Source organism: Petromyzon marinus, chromosome 44, assembly GCF_048934315.1.
Source record: "Petromyzon marinus isolate PM22_M1 ecotype Great Lakes invasive population chromosome 44, UKy_Petmar_22M1.pri1.0, whole genome shotgun sequence".
NCBI lineage: Eukaryota > Metazoa > Chordata > Hyperoartia > Petromyzontiformes > Petromyzontidae > Petromyzon > Petromyzon marinus.
This window is the reverse complement of record NC_133710.1, coordinates 839485-857334: the sequence shown is the minus strand read 5'-3', so window position 1 is coordinate 857334 and position 17850 is coordinate 839485. Positions and strand designations below refer to the sequence as shown.

General features: G+C 49.1%; 1 protein-coding gene across 14 annotated transcripts in view; it reads left to right on the top strand.

Moving 5' to 3' along the window:
• The window catches only part of LOC116951953 (adhesion G protein-coupled receptor L2-like), a 350495-nt gene that overhangs the window by 175353 nt on the left and 157292 nt on the right, over nucleotides 1-17850 (top strand). For all 14 annotated transcript variants that reach the window (XM_032970875.2, XM_032970874.2, XM_032970862.2 and 11 more), the window contains exon 3: nucleotides 13846-14059. In XM_032970875.2, coding sequence (XP_032826766.1) covers nucleotides 13846-14059 — 214 coding nt within the window. The remainder of the gene's footprint in view (nucleotides 1-13845; nucleotides 14060-17850) is intronic.

Sequence of the window (17850 nt, the reverse complement as noted above, 5' to 3'; positions counted from 1 at the left end):
TACACCCTCCACTGTTTATCTGTGTACACCCTCCACTGTTTATCTGTTTACACCCTCCACTGTTTATCTGTTTACACCCTCCACTGTTTATCTGTTTACACCCTCCACTGTTTATCTGTTTACACCCTCCACTGTTTATCTGTTTACACCCTCCACTGTTTATCTGTTTACACCCTCCACTGTTTATCTGTTTACACCCTCCACTGTTTATCTGTTTACACCCTCCACTGTTTATCTGTTTACACCCTCCACTGTTTATCTGTTTACACCCTCCACTGTTTATCTGTTTACACCCTCCACTGTTTATCTGTTTACATCTTCCACTGTTTATCTGTTTACACCCTCCACTGTTTATCTGTTTACACACTCCACTGTTTATCTGTTTACACCCTCCACTGTTTATCTGTTTACACCCTCCACTGTTTATCTGCTTACACCCTCCACTGTTTATCTGTTTACACCCTCCACTGTTTATCTGTTTACACCCTCCACTGTTTATCTGTTTACATCTTCCACTGTTTATCTGTTTACACCCTCCACTGTTTATCTGTTTACACCCTCCACTGTTTATCTGTTTACACCCTCCACTGTTTATCTGTTTACACCCTCCACTGTTTATCTGTTTACACCCTCCACTGTTTATCTGTTTACACCCTCCACTGTTTATCTGTTTACATCTTCCACTGTTTATCTGTTTACACCCTCCACTGTTTATCTGTTTACACACTCCACTGTTTATCTGTTTACACACTCCACTGTTTATCTGTTTACACCCTCCACTGTTTATCTGTTTACACCCTCCACTGTTTATCTGCTTACACCCTCCACTGTTTATCTGTTTACACCCTCCACTGTTTATCTGTTTACACCCTCCACTGTTTATCTGTTTACACCCTCCACTGTTTATCTGTTTACACCCTCCACTGTTTATCTGTTTACATCTTCCACTGCTTATCTGTTTACACCCTCCACTGTTTATCTGTTTACACCCTCCACTGTTTATCTGTTTACATCTTCCACTGCTTATCTGTTTACACCCTCCACTGTTTATCTGTTTACACCCTCCACTGTTTATCTGTTTACATCTTCCACTGCTTATCTGTTTACACCCTCCACTGTTTATCTGTTTACATCTTCCACTGTTTATCTGTTTACATCTTCCACTGTTTATCTGTTTACATCTTCCACTGTTTATCTGTTTACATCTTCCACTGCTTATCTGTTTACACCCTCCACTGTTTATCTGTTTACACCCTCCACTGTTTATCTGTTTACATCTTCCACTGCTTATCTGTTTACACCCTCCACTGTTTATCTGTTTACATCTTCCACTGTTTATCTGTTTACATCTTCCACTGTTTATCTGTTTACACCCTCCACTGTTTATCTGTTTACATCTTCCACTGCTTATCTGTTTACACCCTCCACTGCTTATCTGTTTACACCCTCCACTGTTTATCTGTTTACATCTTCCACTGTTTATCTGTTTACATCTTCCACTGCTTATCTGTTTACACCCTCCACTGCTTATCTGTTTACACCCTCCACTGTTTATCTGTTTACATCTTCCACTGTTTATCTGTTTACATCTTCCACTGCTTATCTGCTTACACCCTCCACTGTTTATCTGTTTACATCTTCCACTGCTTATCTGTTTACACCCTCCACTGTTTATCTGTTTACATCTTCCACTGCTTATCTGTTTACACCCTCCACTGCTTATCTGTTTACACCCTCCACTGTTTATCTGTTTACATCTTCCACTGTTTATCTGTTTACATCTTCCACTGCTTATCTGTTTACACCCTCCACTGCTTATCTGTTTACACCCTCCACTGTTTATCTGTTTACACCCTCCACTGTTTATCTGTTTACATCTTCCACTGTTTATCTGTTTACATCTTCCACTGTTTATCTGTTTACACCCTCCACTGTTTATCTGCTTACACCCTCCACTGTTTATCTGTTTACATCTTCCACTGTTTATCTGCTTACACCCTCCACTGTTTATCTGTTTACACCCTCCACTGTTTATCTGTTTACATCTTCCACTGTTTATCTGTTTACATCTTCCACTGCTTATCTGCTTACACCCTCCACTGTTTATCTGTTTACATCTTCCACTGCTTATCTGCTTACACCCTCCACTGTTTATCTGTTTACACCCTCCACTGTTTATCTGTTTACACCCTCCACTGTTTATCTGTTTACACCCTCCACTGTTTATCTGTTTACATCTTCCACTGCTTATCTGCTTACACCCTCCACTGTTTATCTGTTTACACCCTCCACTGCTTATCTGCTTACACCCTCCACTGTTTATCTGTTTACACCCTCCACTGTTTATCTGCTTACACCCTCCACTGTTTATCTGCTTACACCCTCCACTGTTTATCTGCTTACACCCTCCACTGTTTATCTGTTTACACCCTCCACTGTTTATCTGCTTACACCCTCCACTGTTTATCTGTTTACACCCTCCACTGTTTATCTGTTTACACCCTCCACTGTTTATCTGTTTACACCCTCCACTGTTTATCTGTTTACACCCTCCACTGTTTATCTGTTTACACCCTCCACTGTTTATCTGTTTACACCCTCCACTGTTTATCTGTTTACACCCTCCGCTGGCGACGCTGCCTCTGCTCCCGTGGGGCGAGCCACTTACACGACGGCCCTGCTGTCACCGCCGCCTCTCAGCTGCGTTGACGCATAAATGAGCGACACACGGTGGAAGCTCCTCAACCCGTCTGACCGGGACTCGGACGGAACGGCGTCCCCCACGTTACCCAGGCACCTCGGGGTGCCGTCGTTGGAGGCCGACGCATCGCGCTGTTCGAGGGCTCCTGGGGCCGCGTCTGTCGAGCGTCGCGCTCGAAATTCCACCACCCCCCCCCCCCTCCACGTCTCATTTACTGAATGAAACGTTACTCTGGTAACTATCTGTTATCCAATCCAATCCGACCTTCAGTCATTGTGCTCGGAGATGGAAACATCCCGTTACAACCACGGTGTCAACGTGGTCTTGTGTGTGCAGGTGCAAAAAGAAAAAGATGCCAGCCAGGAAACCAAATAGACCGTGAATCTGTGAATGCCCGCCTCAGGCGTTGTGTGTTCTGGGACATCTGACGCGATTTTTAAGCTTCGTTAATACCAGGAAAAAAAATGACTGAACGTAATGGTCGCATGGCCCACACGGGTGTGGCGAAAGAACCCTGTTCATGAGGCCGCTGCAGTCCCACCAAGGCACCTCTTCACGAGCGGCGTAGCGTGCCTTGCACGGGGCCCCCTCTTCATGTCCGGCCACCGGATCCCCTCCGGCCTGTGCCACCGGAATTCTCAACAGCTACGCCACTGCCCTGCACGCACGAAATTCAACATACACACATACCTTGCATCATGATGCACCTAAGCATGTTGAACTTCCTTTGCACCGTACGTAGCCGACCGTGCTAATTGGAGGCGCGGGGGTAAGGGCAACAAACTAATCACAAAAAGCAGTTCTGATGAGCGGCAATGCTGGGAGGCAGCCCCTCCCGTGTACGCGAGGACAGGCAGCGCACGCTGAGATGTGTTGAGCCGAAGGAATTCGACGCGCCGCCGCCGCCGCCACCACCGCCACTGCTGCTGCTGCTGCCGCCGTGCGGTGCCGGGCCCTGTGATGGCGCGGCACGTTTGAGGCGCTTCAGGCAAGCCCCGATTCCCGAAGTGAATTGCCGTTGTCGTCGGTGTTGGGTGGTTTTTTTTTCTTAACTCGCAGGGCTCGGATTGAAATTGCTGCATTGCTAAGGAATCGATATTGTTTTGGCAACAAAATAAAACAGCACTCGATTGTTTTTATTTTTGTTTTGGGCTGCTTCTTTTCAAAGTGAAAACCCCTCTCACTGTGAGCAGCTGGACAGGTCGCTTGGGGCCTCCCCCGGACTTCCCTCGCTATGAGGCAAAGTAGCTATAAATATGGTGGCAGTTGGTGCCAATGATTTTCCACGCAAGTGGGGGAACGAGCAGTGGAGCGACGGGATTGAAGCCCTTCCTGCGACGGAGTTAATCTGGGGCATTTGCTCTTTGTGCCGAGACGAGGGATCAAACTGCGGGGGGTGGGCCCTTCCATGGGCCGTATGAACATTCGAAGCCCTCTCCCCTGCGCAAGTGAAATGTGAGTGGGACATTCTCGTAGTTGGGTCTCTTTCTTGGGGATTTTCCGTTTTGAATGAATTCAATTTTATAATGTGCTATAAATATCGGTGAGATACGGTGATTTGAGTGTCCGGCTTTGCCGAGCACAAAGCTCGGATGACCCCGCTGTGCCAGACCGCCTGCTCAAGTTCCCTTGCCCCACTGCAGGTTATCAGTAAACCGAGAGAATATGATTATTTTTGGTGGCAGCACTCCAGATTATGGACTGAATGCATGATAGACAATCAATTACTGCGTAGAGTGCATTACGCAGTGTACTCTATCAGGTCGGGCTCTGGGAATGTATGTAATTTATTTATTGTAGCCTGGAGGTTAAAACTCAATTAAAAAGCTTGGCAATTCAAGGAATTGCGTGGTTGCTGGCTTAATCGTGGTCCAAGTCGTGAGACCTCCAGTGGAGGGGCCATTTTGCATGGGCTGAACAAAATGCATTATTAATTACGCTCTTGTGACGAGAGGGAATGGTATTTCAGAGTTTGAGCCAGGGTTTAAATAAATTGGCAACCTCTCTCTTGCATGACGCTTCCTACCTGGGGGAGAGCCGGGTGGGTAGTTGAGATTGTTGATTGAGGGCCATCTCAATGCATAAGCTGGATGCAATGAAAGGACCTTTATTCATTTGTCATAATGGTGTGGCAAATTTGCCCACCTGTAAATTGGTTCCCTTATAAGCGTTTTGGGATTTAACACTTTTGAACTAATTTCTCCGATGTAATAATATTTCCACGAGATTATTATTATTTCTACTATTACACGCGATGGGGTAAAAATAAACAAAGACGTAACGACACTTATTTGCGGAGGAGTAATGTGACGAAAGCAGGGATTAAATTGCATTTAACACAATCGGCATTCCGTCACCGCGCCGTTAAATCATAATCTGGAGAGCCTGGCCGAGCGCTCATTGTTCATTGAGTCGCTATTAAGCCGCGTGACCCGTGTGTGCGCGGCGGTAATGGCGTCTGTTTACCGTGAGACCCTCTCCGGTGACAAAGACGAAATGGACCCCCCCCCCCCCCATAAACGAATGTGACGTCGACGCAAGCGACGGGATTCGGAGTGCCGTGTAATCGCCGTAATGCGTCGGCCCGGCCTCCGTGGCCTCCTCCTCAGCCGCCGCCGCCGCTGTCTCGTCGTCCGCCGGAAGCTGACCGCTAGTCAAGAGCCGTCGTTGCCGGACGTTAAAGAGCCGCGTTGGAAATGAGGACAACGGGGTTTGCGTCCGGGGCTTGTGACCAGACTGTCCGCTGCTGTCGGCATTGCCAATTGGTAATTGGGGTGCCGTGGTGGCAAGATGTTAATTCCCTCGCCTGGTATGCAGGAGGTCGTGGGTTCGATCCCGACCCTGACGCTTGCTGTATATTTGGAGTTTGCTGTGCGTCTCTCTCCCCGTGGTCGCGTGGATTTTTCTCCGCGTCCTCCGGCTTTTCCCTCCACATTTAGAAACGTGCGTTTAAAGAATTTGGCTGCTATACATTTCCACGTGATAAGCCACTTCATTGAGCTATCATTTGTGGCCAGTTCACTTCTGAAAAAGAGCTATACAGCTCAGTGGGCCTTACCTGGTAAAATAAAATTAGTAAGTAATATAATTAATATTAACAATTATGAATTATGAAATATGAATTATTATTTCGTGGTGGTCCAGCACAGACCATTCAACAACATAATGAAGCAATGCCCGATCAACAAATACGAAGGAGACGTCACAACGCTGACCTCTGACGCCGTTGTCTGCCTTGACCACCTGAATGTGTAGTTGTCGCTCGGCATCTACGTCAGCAGTCGTACGAAACAAGAAGGTTGTTAGAAGTTGAAGGCACAAACAAAAAATGCCGGAGTAATTGCAAGCGTGTAGGCCTTCACAGTTGTGCTGCTGTGTAACTCTCCAGCGTGGTTCTCGGATTGTGCCGCGTGCTGCCCGAAGCGGGATCCGACGTTTCGCACCGCCTGCCGGGAGCTTCTTCAGCGACTGAAGAACAGCCTGAGTACTGAGTACACCTTTGTTGGTGGTGCTGCGTTGGCGGAAGTGCACAATCTAAAATATGCTCCCAGCGCATTCGTCATTATCACTGCGGCCTTAAAAGGGGAAAAAAAATATATGATAGGTGACGTTTAAGCAGTGGACATTAATTTATGTGCTCATGAAAAAGGACAATTGCTCGAAATGTCGCCTTTTATATCATCTCAGAAATAGTAGTTCAGTTAATCAGTAAAATCAAAGGTGTGTATATATACTGTTATGCATAGACTTATTTAAATATAGACATTTAATTTCAAGGGCAATATACTTAGGCCAATTACACTAACAGTGTTTGTTACGTGCGAAATTGTGGTCCTGTCGTCTGGGCGCTTGTTTTTTAGTCATTATCCATTCACACGGTGGCCTGCCATTATCGCCATGCAGCCAAGGGTGAATGGCATGGCCTGCGTGAATATTCATACCGGGGAGGAGGGAACGCAACATTTTAAATCGCTGCTCAATTGCTGCTCGGCCCCAAGCGTGCGATGACGGCGACGATGCGCCCGCAAGAACGCTGCATCGCATCCAACGTTGCCTGCACCGCCCGCGCGTGCATCACCGTTCAAGCCATGACGGACTCTGGGCGCTTCCCCAGCACGCGCTGCCTTTGCCTCTCGGCCCTCTATCCGTTGCCGAGTTGCCCGACGGGCTTCACCTGTGCCCGCGTGCACGCCACCGAGTACCCTGGGACCGGATGTCCTCGCCGCAGAACGCCGAATTGGCGCGGTGGCCTTCGCACGCAAGCATTTCTGAGCGGTCGTGGTCAACAAAAGGTAAAACGGGTAAAGGTGCGGCCCTGCAATGCCTTGCTCGCGCCCCTGCTGGCGAGCGAGCTCTGGCGAGCCCCTTGAGAGGATATTGGGCCTACTCTTCCACACGATGTCAGACGTATATGGGAAGCGGCGGGAGTGCCGGCTCTGTAATGCCACCACGCGCGACCTGCCGATCGACCGGCTGCGGTGAACCCATTTATACTACTGGGCTGGACAGAGGTCGGCGGGAGGGGATTCGAGGAACTTTCGCCAGAGGTCGAATGGAACGGATGACCTCTGGATTGCTCGTCCAGCGCGCTGTCCGTTACACTGCAGAGCCGAGACCAGCGATAGGCGCTCGCCCATCGTGCGCATCTCATGACCGTGTGCGCACCCGTGGGCCTCTCCTGCCGAAGACCCCTGACAGCACAGTGAGAAAGCCCATCGTCAGAAAAATGCAAGAGCAATAAATGCAAGAGCCATGTGGGGTCATTTAATTTGTCTCATGAAATATGCATGGTCGTACGGACAGCACTAAAGCCCGCGTTATGCTGCGCCACCAACCCGGGCACCGTATTAACCTCACTGCCAGCATTCCACGGTCAGCTGGGATAATTAGCAGTGAGAAATGGGAAAGGTTTATTGGTGGCAGAAGCCACTAAGTTTAATCCTCTTGCTGTGTCTATTAATTCTACACTGTTAATTATGTGTGTGACATCGCCTGCTTTCCATACATCAGCCTGTAATTCCACCAATTTGCAACGATGTGACACGCACCCCTAAAGCAAGTGGTCAGCCCGTTTCACAATTCCCACCCTTGGCCTGACTTTCTAATGCAGTGCAGTACTTCCAAAATCCAATCAGGGGCATGCTGGGTAATTAAGTTATTCCTGGCATACGATGCTCCTGGTGGTGTTGCCACACTTGCCATGGATTGTTGCTGCTCTGTAATCTGCTGGGTTTTTAATGTACGCATCGTTGTGCATGGTGATGATAATAACAATAATGATCCCAAGCCCCTTGCCAATCCACGGTTGAGTGAACGCCTTCCGCCTTAGCGTTTCGGTCGGTCACCGGGATTTGTTTGACCATACTTCACCACTCTGGTTGGTGTGCGTGCCAGCGACGGGGGTAGCCCGGAACTGGCTCGGATGTCACTCGCCGCTGAAGCGAGCTGTGAGCTTGGAATGAAACTCAGGCGACCCCGGCTGATAGCGCAGTGCACTACTAACCACTGCGCAAACGCTGCACTTCCCGTGCTATTATGTGCGCCGCCTTAAATGAAACTGATTTTGTTTAAATACATTTCCATTTGAATTGCTTTTCCTGCATCAAAACAGCTTCGTATGAATGAACCCCCCCCCACCCCCCGCCAGTAAAAATGAATGTGAGACGCATGTAATGAAATACAGTGTGGAGTTTATTTTTTTTTGCGCCAGTAAAGGTCATCTAGAAAGGGTGTCACGGGCTGGAGATGGAGTGGGGAATTGTGACGGTGGCCACAGTGGTGCTGCTAAATAATGTATGATGGGGCCAGTGGTGTGTGCATGGCTTGGGGCACATTGCGGAAGGTTAGGGATGCATGTCACATCACAGCGCACAATTCATAGCGCCGTGACTCATCAGCGCATCCACTTCATAAATACTGCACTTAACACTTTAATGCGTGTGCGCTGCATAATGCGATTGAATTTATGTTTTTGTATTCACCTCCCACAAAGGGACAGGCGCGTGCCGTTGCGTGTCGCGGCCGCGCTCTCTGCAAAGTTCCTTCGGTTGACATTCAAATTCGGTGTCGAATCAAAGGAACGGAACGAACGCCATAGACAATCCCCCCCCCGCTCGCCGTTTGCTGTCCGTGCCATTGTTGCGCGAGGAAAGCCTAAAACAACGCTATTCCATATTCTAACAAGAGGCGACATTTCATGACAATACTATTACTCCCAATCATTTACCTGATGCGCGTGAACCGCCGTGGTCACACATTGCGTGCAATGGGGGACGCATTCACCCAGCAGTGGATTGACGAGGGGCTGTATATTACGACAGTACTGTGTTTACCCTGGAGAGCCGTCACTGAACCTCAAGACTTGCACAGGAGGGTCCCACTTTGGTAGGTTTGGCCATATCAGTTTTACGGAGTGTTTAGTCTTCGGGAGGAAAGTGGAGTATCCGGAGAAAATCTGCGCATGAGAGGATAGCAGCGGAAGAGCCACGCGGACAGATTCACAATTCCATTTGCTGTTCTGGCATCTCGCGACCACTCCACTACCGAGAGTACTCCTGCAACCTGTGCCTCTAAAGCACGAGACATCCTGTGCCTGTCGCCATGCCTGGCTTTATCGCATGCAGTCGCTCGTTTAGCGTTCACTCATTGACCTTTGCATGAATTATAAATAGTTACTTTTGTTAGCCTTGTGGTACTGAGTCTATTAAACGTATGGCATAACTTTAAATGGATGCATTTTATTGGGGTATGTGATTTAACTGAGCTTTTACATGTTTGGAGGTGTAGGCTGTCATATCTACGATCCAACTGATAGTGCCGGCCAGAGATTACTGCTACGTTCATCTGCGTATTGCTGAACGCACTTTGAAGCAGCTGACACCATCATCAGTTGTCATGTTTTATCCTCTGCTGGCTGAAGCGCTCTCCTCGTGGACGTCACTCCCCATGGTCCCGCGATCCATCTCGCTCGTCCTCTCGGGCACGGTTACCCTCTCCTGGTCTCATCCGTTGGGGCAACAACAACCTTCCTGCCTTACGCTGCGCTCCACCAAAGCACGCTTGCCGTGTGTGCTGGATTCTGGGCAGAGACGAAGCAGTAATTTTAATGTCATTCCACTGGCTCAGTTTCAGCCTCGGAACGGATGTTGAAGTTTATTTACAGATGTCAGAGTACACCTGACTACATGCTAAATTACAAACGCAAATAACTCGCCACCTTCATCTCTACCATTGCCTCATTACACAAAAAGAATATACAGTAGCCTGGTCCTCGCCTGAGATGGAATCTGCTGTATATTTGTCCGTATTTAGGCCGTGTTATTGATGAAGGTGGTGAGTGTTCATTATTTATGTTCCCGCACCACTGCCATTGCAGTCACATTATATTTCATCGCTGAATTGATGTATACATAATAACAATAATGGTCCTGTAACTTACAACCATTTGTCAATCCGCTGCTGGATGAAGGCCTCCCCACGCTGTGCGATTCAGAGCGGTTCTTTGGCCACGCTGCACCGCATTGGCTCGATGCAGTTCTGATATCCGCCCCCTTCTTCGTTGGCCATGGCCGGGAATCAAACTCGGCTCACGGGGTTCATTGGTGCGGTGCGCTAACCACCGCACCACCACTCCATCTCGTTTTCTTTAAAAGTCTGTGCGCACGATGGTAACCTCCGGCATGGTGCCGTGGTGTAACGGTGCGCATTCTGGACATGTGTTTCAGAGGTCGTCGGTTTGATCTCTTGGCGTGGAAGTTAAACAATGGAGCAAATTTCTTAACGCCCCCCCTCCCCACCTCGCAGCACCCAGTGGTAAACAGTGAATGGCTACACCACGGTTAGTCGATCTGCGGGTGATGGGGTAAAGTGTGGTGTACTCCCACCTAATAATAATACACATCTAATGATCAGTTTTATACTGTATAGCTTCGTTCATGCAAATTGCATCTCGCAATTGCTGAGGCACCATAGACCAAGCTGGCAGCTGCCAGGCGGTGAACCGGAGCTACCAACAATTGTTCTGCGATTCTCTGTGTATTAAGATGTTTTCAGCTGACGGATGAGTGTTTAAACACGTGGGAGGAAACCAGAGTACCCAGAGAAAGTCCATGCATGTGATGGGGGCAACCCTCTGTCCGATGTAGGAGGGACAGGTGATCTCAGTTCACACTCTGCTGTACTCCCTTTTATTGTCAAGACGGGTTACGGACCCTCGAAGGCCTCGCAACATTTTGTAATTTGCGTGGTGATCCACCAACCATTTTTTCTCCATAGCACTGGATTACAGCAGCCACGTGCCATAGCCACCACCTCTTCCGAGATGTCTTGCCAGCATGGAAGAAGGGGCCTGACATACCCTCATAGAGGGGCTCTCTAAGGCTCCATATAATCGAGGCCCTCCTGCCAGCGGTGGCCTCAACAAGGGAATGCAGTGCTGCACCTTTGCCTTTTCTTTTAGACGAAAAAAATGGCTCCAAAAAAATGAGGAAATGGGGCCGGTGGCTGAGATGTGCGCCGTCGCTACGTCTCGGCGGGAGAGCGGGGGCGCAGCGCGACAACCAAGCCTGCTGTGTCCCTCGTATGTCATCATCCTCATGTGGGACGCACCAAAGGTGTGCATCAAAGTCGCTCCCTCTTCATTGGCAAAGTTTCATCAGGGCCACGGCGTCGTCGCCCGTCCTCCGCAATCCCCGCGCAGTCGCCGCACCCCTGCCACCGCACGGCGATGTGCATTTAGAACAACAACAATTACCGGGGCGATCCATTTAGAGAGGCCACACGAACATATGAGCGAGAATTTACAGAGACGAGAAAGTCGCATTCCAAAAGCCTTTTACGTGTGTCTCCCACCGAAGCTCAATGCACTCGAGCAATTGTTCGTCACTCTGCTTGATACGCTTTGTCCAGCACAGCCAGTGTGGTTCTGCCCGCGCAACATTCAATGATGCGTGGCAGCTGCAGTTGTTAATATCTCACTGGGGTGTCTACAACTGGCTCACCCTGTTACAGCACTGTCACGGTAGAACAGCCTCCCATCGCACCTCAAGTTCATGCTCCGCCATTCCACGCTCATCTGCAGGCTTGTGGTCTCCTTCACTGCCCTTGCATCTCATGAGATACTTCCCTTTACTATGTAGGAAGGATATTTTTTATTCATTCAATCGAAACAATGATCCACTTTGCGCCATCCTGCAATGAAATAAACGACTAATGATATATTTTAAACATTCGAACAGTTGGACCAAAATAAGTATCTGATCTGTTTGCTTCCACGTGGGAGGTGATGGGCGGGGTTTGGTACTGGAGGTGACAGGTGAAGCATTTTGACGTCAGAGGCATCATCAGGCCTGTCGCAGTGGGCGTGGCTTGTAGGGGGTTTCCCACCTTTGCTAGGCAGGATTTTGGGTTGGCCACCAATTTGAAAAAGGCCCAAGTAATTGATATCAGAAAAGCAGTTGATTGCACATTTCTATTAATTTAATCGATTAATCACCCCAGTCGGAGAAATCTCAGTTTGGAACTCGCGCAGCGACGAGCCTTGCATCGGAGAACAGTCTCCAGAAGATTACATCATAGAACTACTTGGGAAAACTATGATATTCTCCGCTAGGTAACGCACCCTTCTCGTGAGCCTGAGCCACCTCCTGTTCCTGCTCTCACTCGAACCAGTTGTAGCTATGAGTGCACATTTGTCGTCACAATGGATTTGAGCAAAGTCTGTCTCCATCACTTACCTTACATGCACACGCAATGAAGCGTAATTGCCGTAGAGAGACAGAGCTCTTGTGATCTGAAGCGGTCCTTTCAACTGGACCATTTATGGAATTATACTTTAACGATCTTTATAATGAACGTTATGAAGGGGAATAAATTCAACTCACATTTTGATTAGCAAAATGAGTTTGCCTGCCTTTTCGGTCGAATCTCCCATCAGGTGCGGAGGAGAGATAGAGTTAATGTTGAGACTCGCATCATCGTTCAATTAACTATATTGGCCACACCTGGCGTGGACATTGAGTAAAGCGTCGAATATCTCAATCCGCTAATAAAGACTAGTGCTTAATACGTCCCTTGGTTCTGAGCGGGCAGATAAATTACTCTGCACTCCTTTGCTCCTGCCTGCCACCGCCACCCACGTAACCTCTGTTACCAGGACAATTTAATCGAGAATCATTGACTCGTTGTTATATGGACTTCCGCAGTGACGAAATTGGTGTGCTGTCTGGCTGTAAATATGGACCATTAATTCTCAGCGTCTTTCCTTATAACCGATGGTAATGTCACAGCAATGTACGTGTTTGGATTTGTGGCCATGCTAGCCTCGCCTGTGCGCACACTGGAAGCCTCGCTAGGTGTTCGCAAACAGCAGTGGCCTCCAGTAGTCTCAGAAAGGCAATACAGCCATCATGAACAATTTTAACCGGTAGTGTACAGCGCGGTATTTCCTCGCTCTTGAAGCGAGAAGGAGCAACTGAGCGGCGTGAAGTAGCACAGGCGAGCAGGAAGTGTTAGCCAGGCGGTGAGCTGGCACCAATGATTGTGCAAGCTCTGCAGTCCGCTTTATAATAAGATGTTTTCATCTAATTAATAAGCGTGTACGTGATGGAGGGGACTCGAGCACCTGGAGAATAGCCACGTGCTGTACCGCCTTCTCATGGCGAGCCAGGGTGTGGCACCGCAATGCCTACGCGAAGGGAGTTTCACAACATTTGTGTGCGATCCACCAACCCTTGCTGCCTCTGCTGTGCTGGATTACAGGCCACGTGCAGCAGAGCCACCACTGCCCAGCAATGTGTGTGTGTGTGGATCAAACAGGCTACAGAGCCAATATTTATCATCGTATAAAGAATCCTTATTATCTGTAAGTATGTGCATATGCGTGTAAAGTGCATCTTGCCTGGCACAAACGTCATGTGACGCCGCTACCCCTCCGTGGTGAATGTAAGTACGTTGAACTTCTTTTGCACCACCGTACGTAGCCGACCGTGCTCATCAGAGGTGCGAAGAACTACAAATGGAACACAAAACGCTGTTCTGAAGAAATGCGTTTTCAAGTTATAATGGCGGCTGTTGTTATCGTTGTCATCGACGCAGCTCACGTCGCCCGCACGCTCACTCACATCGCCCGCGCGTTGCCGTTGCAGCATTTGGCCGCGTGGCCATGCCGCCGGGCCTGGTACGACGGGAGCTGTCGTGCGAGGGCTACCCCATCGACCTACGCTGCCCGGGCAGCGACGTCATCATGATTGAGAGCGCCAACTACGGCCGCACCGACGACCACATCTGCGACGCCGATCCCGCCAAGATGGAGAACGTGCACTGCTACCTGCCGGACACGTTCAAGATCATGACGCAGCGGTGAGTGAACGCGCGCGGCCCGCCTGTAACCGAGCGCGAGCTAAAACCAGGGGACTCCCGCCACCTTGTTTCCGCCAGGGAGGAGAGCCAGAGACGTATTTTCCCAAATTGGCCTAGGTCGATCAGAACCGTGCAATGTACCGAAATTAAGGTCAAGACAATACCAGTACCAGATCTCGACACAAATCAATTCCCGCCACACGGACGCAGATGCCATTTCCCAGACTGTCTGGGTCAAATCCCAAGCTAAACGCTCCTGTTGCGCATCGTCTCTTTATCAGTGCCGCCATTCGCAAGACACGTTTTAGCAATCCCCGCACGGGTCACGAAAGTGTGCAGAGGAGGCCTTTGAGGTGGGCCCTGAGGGTCTGCCTCCTGCCACCTACCTTAGTCTCTGCTCTACCCGCAATCCCTTGCTACAACCAAGGACGTACAGAAGAGTCCCGTGGATGGTGCCATCGACTCGTTAACAAGTTTATGCCGAGGTACAAAACCGAACGCTTAGCACAAAGGGAACATGGAAAACGTCATTGTCGTCATCGTCATCGTCGGGGTGTGTGGTGCTGGCTACGTCACACCCGTGTGTGCTATGCTGGCCTTAATAGGGACTTGCTAACAGCACTTTCTCTATACAGATTGTTACAAGATGTACAGGGGATCTTTATGTGTGCCACAGTGAGGAGTGCAGGTGGTGCATCTCTCCATGAGTTGCCTTTGTCAATTAAAACAACACCTGGGTCCGTCCTGCCAGTCAGTTCTTGGATACTTTCTATTTCTAAACTATATTTATTTTACAGGCCACTGAGCTATATAGCTCTTTTCCTGAAGTGACCTGGCTATCACAAATCATAGTTCTACCAAGTGGCTTACCAAGTGGAAATGTATAGGGCCAAATATTCTAAAAGCATATTTATAAATTTGGAGGTAAAAAGCGGAGGGCTTGGAAAAAATGCCATGCAACCACGGGGAGAGAGACACGCAAACACCAAATATACAGCGGTGTAGGTGTCAAGGTCGCAGTCGAACTCACGACTTCCTGTATACCAGGCGAGGTAGTTAACATGTCACAACCGTGGCTTCAAAATGCACCTAGCCTGGCGCAAGCGTCATGGTGACGTCCACCCCATTGGTACATATGTTCCACTGTTCACAATCAATCCACTGCTGGCTTCAAAGATAGGCCTCTATAATTAATTGGTTTTCCGATCGGAAGCAAGAGACAGAAATTACCTCACAGATAAAACATAATTTCTCCTAATTGACTGCATTCTTAATTCAAGATAAATAATAATAATGCTTATCAGCCATATGTGTATGGACTCATGTGTCAATTCACTCCTGGATGAAGGCCTCCTCGAGTTTGTTGACCAAACATCACCACACTGGTGAGAGGAGGTTGCTGAAGTGCGTGGGGGGGATATTGAGGTGGGGGGAGGGGTTAGGTGGGGGATATTGGAGGGGGGGGGGTGTTAGGTGGGGTGGGGGACATTGAGGTGGGGGGGTTAGGTGGGGTGGGGGATATTGAGGTGGGGGGTAGGAGGTGGGAAGGTATTGGAGGGGGGGGGACATTAGGGGAGTGGCGGGGGGGGACAGAACTGCATTAGCTGTTATTCACCATTGGCATTTGTCACAGCCAGAAATCAGAACTGGTGGTCACCGGGTTCATAACGCAGAGTGCTCGCCATTGCCCTGATCCATGCCTTTCATGGTCATACTGCATACTTCTTCTGTCCGTCAATACATTTTCAAAATCTATTTTTTTACTCGAATAAACAGCACATAAGCAGTCGATCAACTGTAAGCACGGTGTGTGTAGGTCTGTGGCATTGTCGTATGCTCGGTGGAATTCTGGACATTTTTGTCAGCCACCACACAAGTGGTAAACATGCTCACATCAGCCTGTGCACCCATGCATCTACCGTCCAGCGCTGTGCATAAAGAGTCCCAAGTGTTTAGTGAGTGTTCAGGCAGTGCTCAACTCCGTTGGCTGTACGTAATCAGTGGCAGATAGTTCATGTTCCCGTAATGAGAGTCAAGCATTCCCAAAGATGGACACTGCTGATTGTACAAATACAAAGATCCCCAGTGTGGCCTTTTACAGACGGCTGTGAGCGAATACCTACGTCGGCCGGCACAGCGCACAAGGGCTTGGTGTTGGCCAGAACCACGCTCGACCACCTTTGGCTCCTCAGCACCGATGCTTGTGTACCGCACCAGGTACCGGTGGCTGGGTCGGCCTGGTGCGGAGGCCTAGAACCGTTCCGGATAAGCGCCACGGATGTTGGCGGCGATCAGGAATCACACCGGATATCTGTAACAAAGAGCTTCATAGCTCATTGGATTCCCCCAGTCTAAATCACCTGGTTCATAGCGTAGCGCTAACGGACATACACACGTACAGAAACAAGATCAACAACAACCGCTATGTGCCACTAACTAGCAGTGCTGTCACGATGGCACGAGAGCACTTCGAGGCTACTTGTAGTGTCAAAGGCTGTCAGGCAGGAAATCACAGGACAAGCACAAAGTGTTATTGGCGAATTGACTGAGACGACTGGCAGATGCACCACCTGTGCCTCACCGCTGTGCCACGTTGCTGCGTTTTAGCCACCTGCTACTCTGCCGGTTGTTGTGAGCATCATTCCTGTTGCCTCCTATTGTTGCGGGATGATGGGTGGCTAACGCCAACTGCCCGGTAGCAACTTTAGCAAATCCACTTCGAACCAATGTCTCTTGCACTTCATTTGTCCAGTCAAACAGAAGCTGCTGCTTTGGCACGTGTTGACTGGGTATGTGAGCTACATGACCCAGACAAGGCATCCTCCATAATAGAGGTGCTTTGGGTTAGATCGCGTAAATATATAAATGTGTCGTTAAAACCCGCCACCACCTGACACAGCCAACTAGTAAGGGTTGTCACGTAAACAGAACGTGGCCAATTCTTCACTAGTACAGCACACGGTGTGTTGGAGAGCCAAGCCACAGCATTTACAATCTGAGTACGACGTTTCGCCAATAATTACAACCAGCTTCATCAGGCGACAGCCAGATTTGTGGAGAAGTTCCCCTGTTTCGTTCCTTATATAGAGGCGTAGATGTGGTGACCATTCTTCTGTGCTCTTGCGCAAAGTGGGGGGGGGGGGGGGTATTAATGAGTCAACGTACATTATGCATGTGCATTAAGGCATCCTCGCCTGCTGGATGAGCCCATTGATCTGGATAAGGCCCAGATCTGTGTCCTTCTCGCCCAAGTTCGCCTGGAATTTCCATGATGCCAGCTCCTTTCATTTTTTTACCTCATTAAGGCCAACGATACCATCAAGAGGCCAGGCTTGGAGTTGTCCTTCATGCTTTTGGGATCCCTGATCATGTTCATTAAGGACCATTATGATGGTGGGCTGTCCCAGCTAAAGCTACGTGGCCAAGAGTGAGACCCATTCTTTGTCTTCATTTTGAGGTGTAAGAGCGAAGGCCTTTGGGCTCCTCTCATATTTCACATCTTTGTTTGACCACTTTATTCAAGAAGCCTTTGAAGACTGCATAAGTGGAACACCATCTGGTAGAGATACAAAGGGAAGCCAATTGACGGCTGGGTTCCGGGAACTACTTCGGGGATGTCATTATTCTCGAATTGTTCCCAACACAACCGCAGAGCGAAAACGTCGAAACATCATCCTGAACAACGTGCGGCACAACACGCAGACACATCGGAGGGCTGTGCATCACAACCGCGGGAACCTGTGCAGCAGAATCCATGCTCTCCCAGATTTAACCGAGTGTTCCCATCCGAG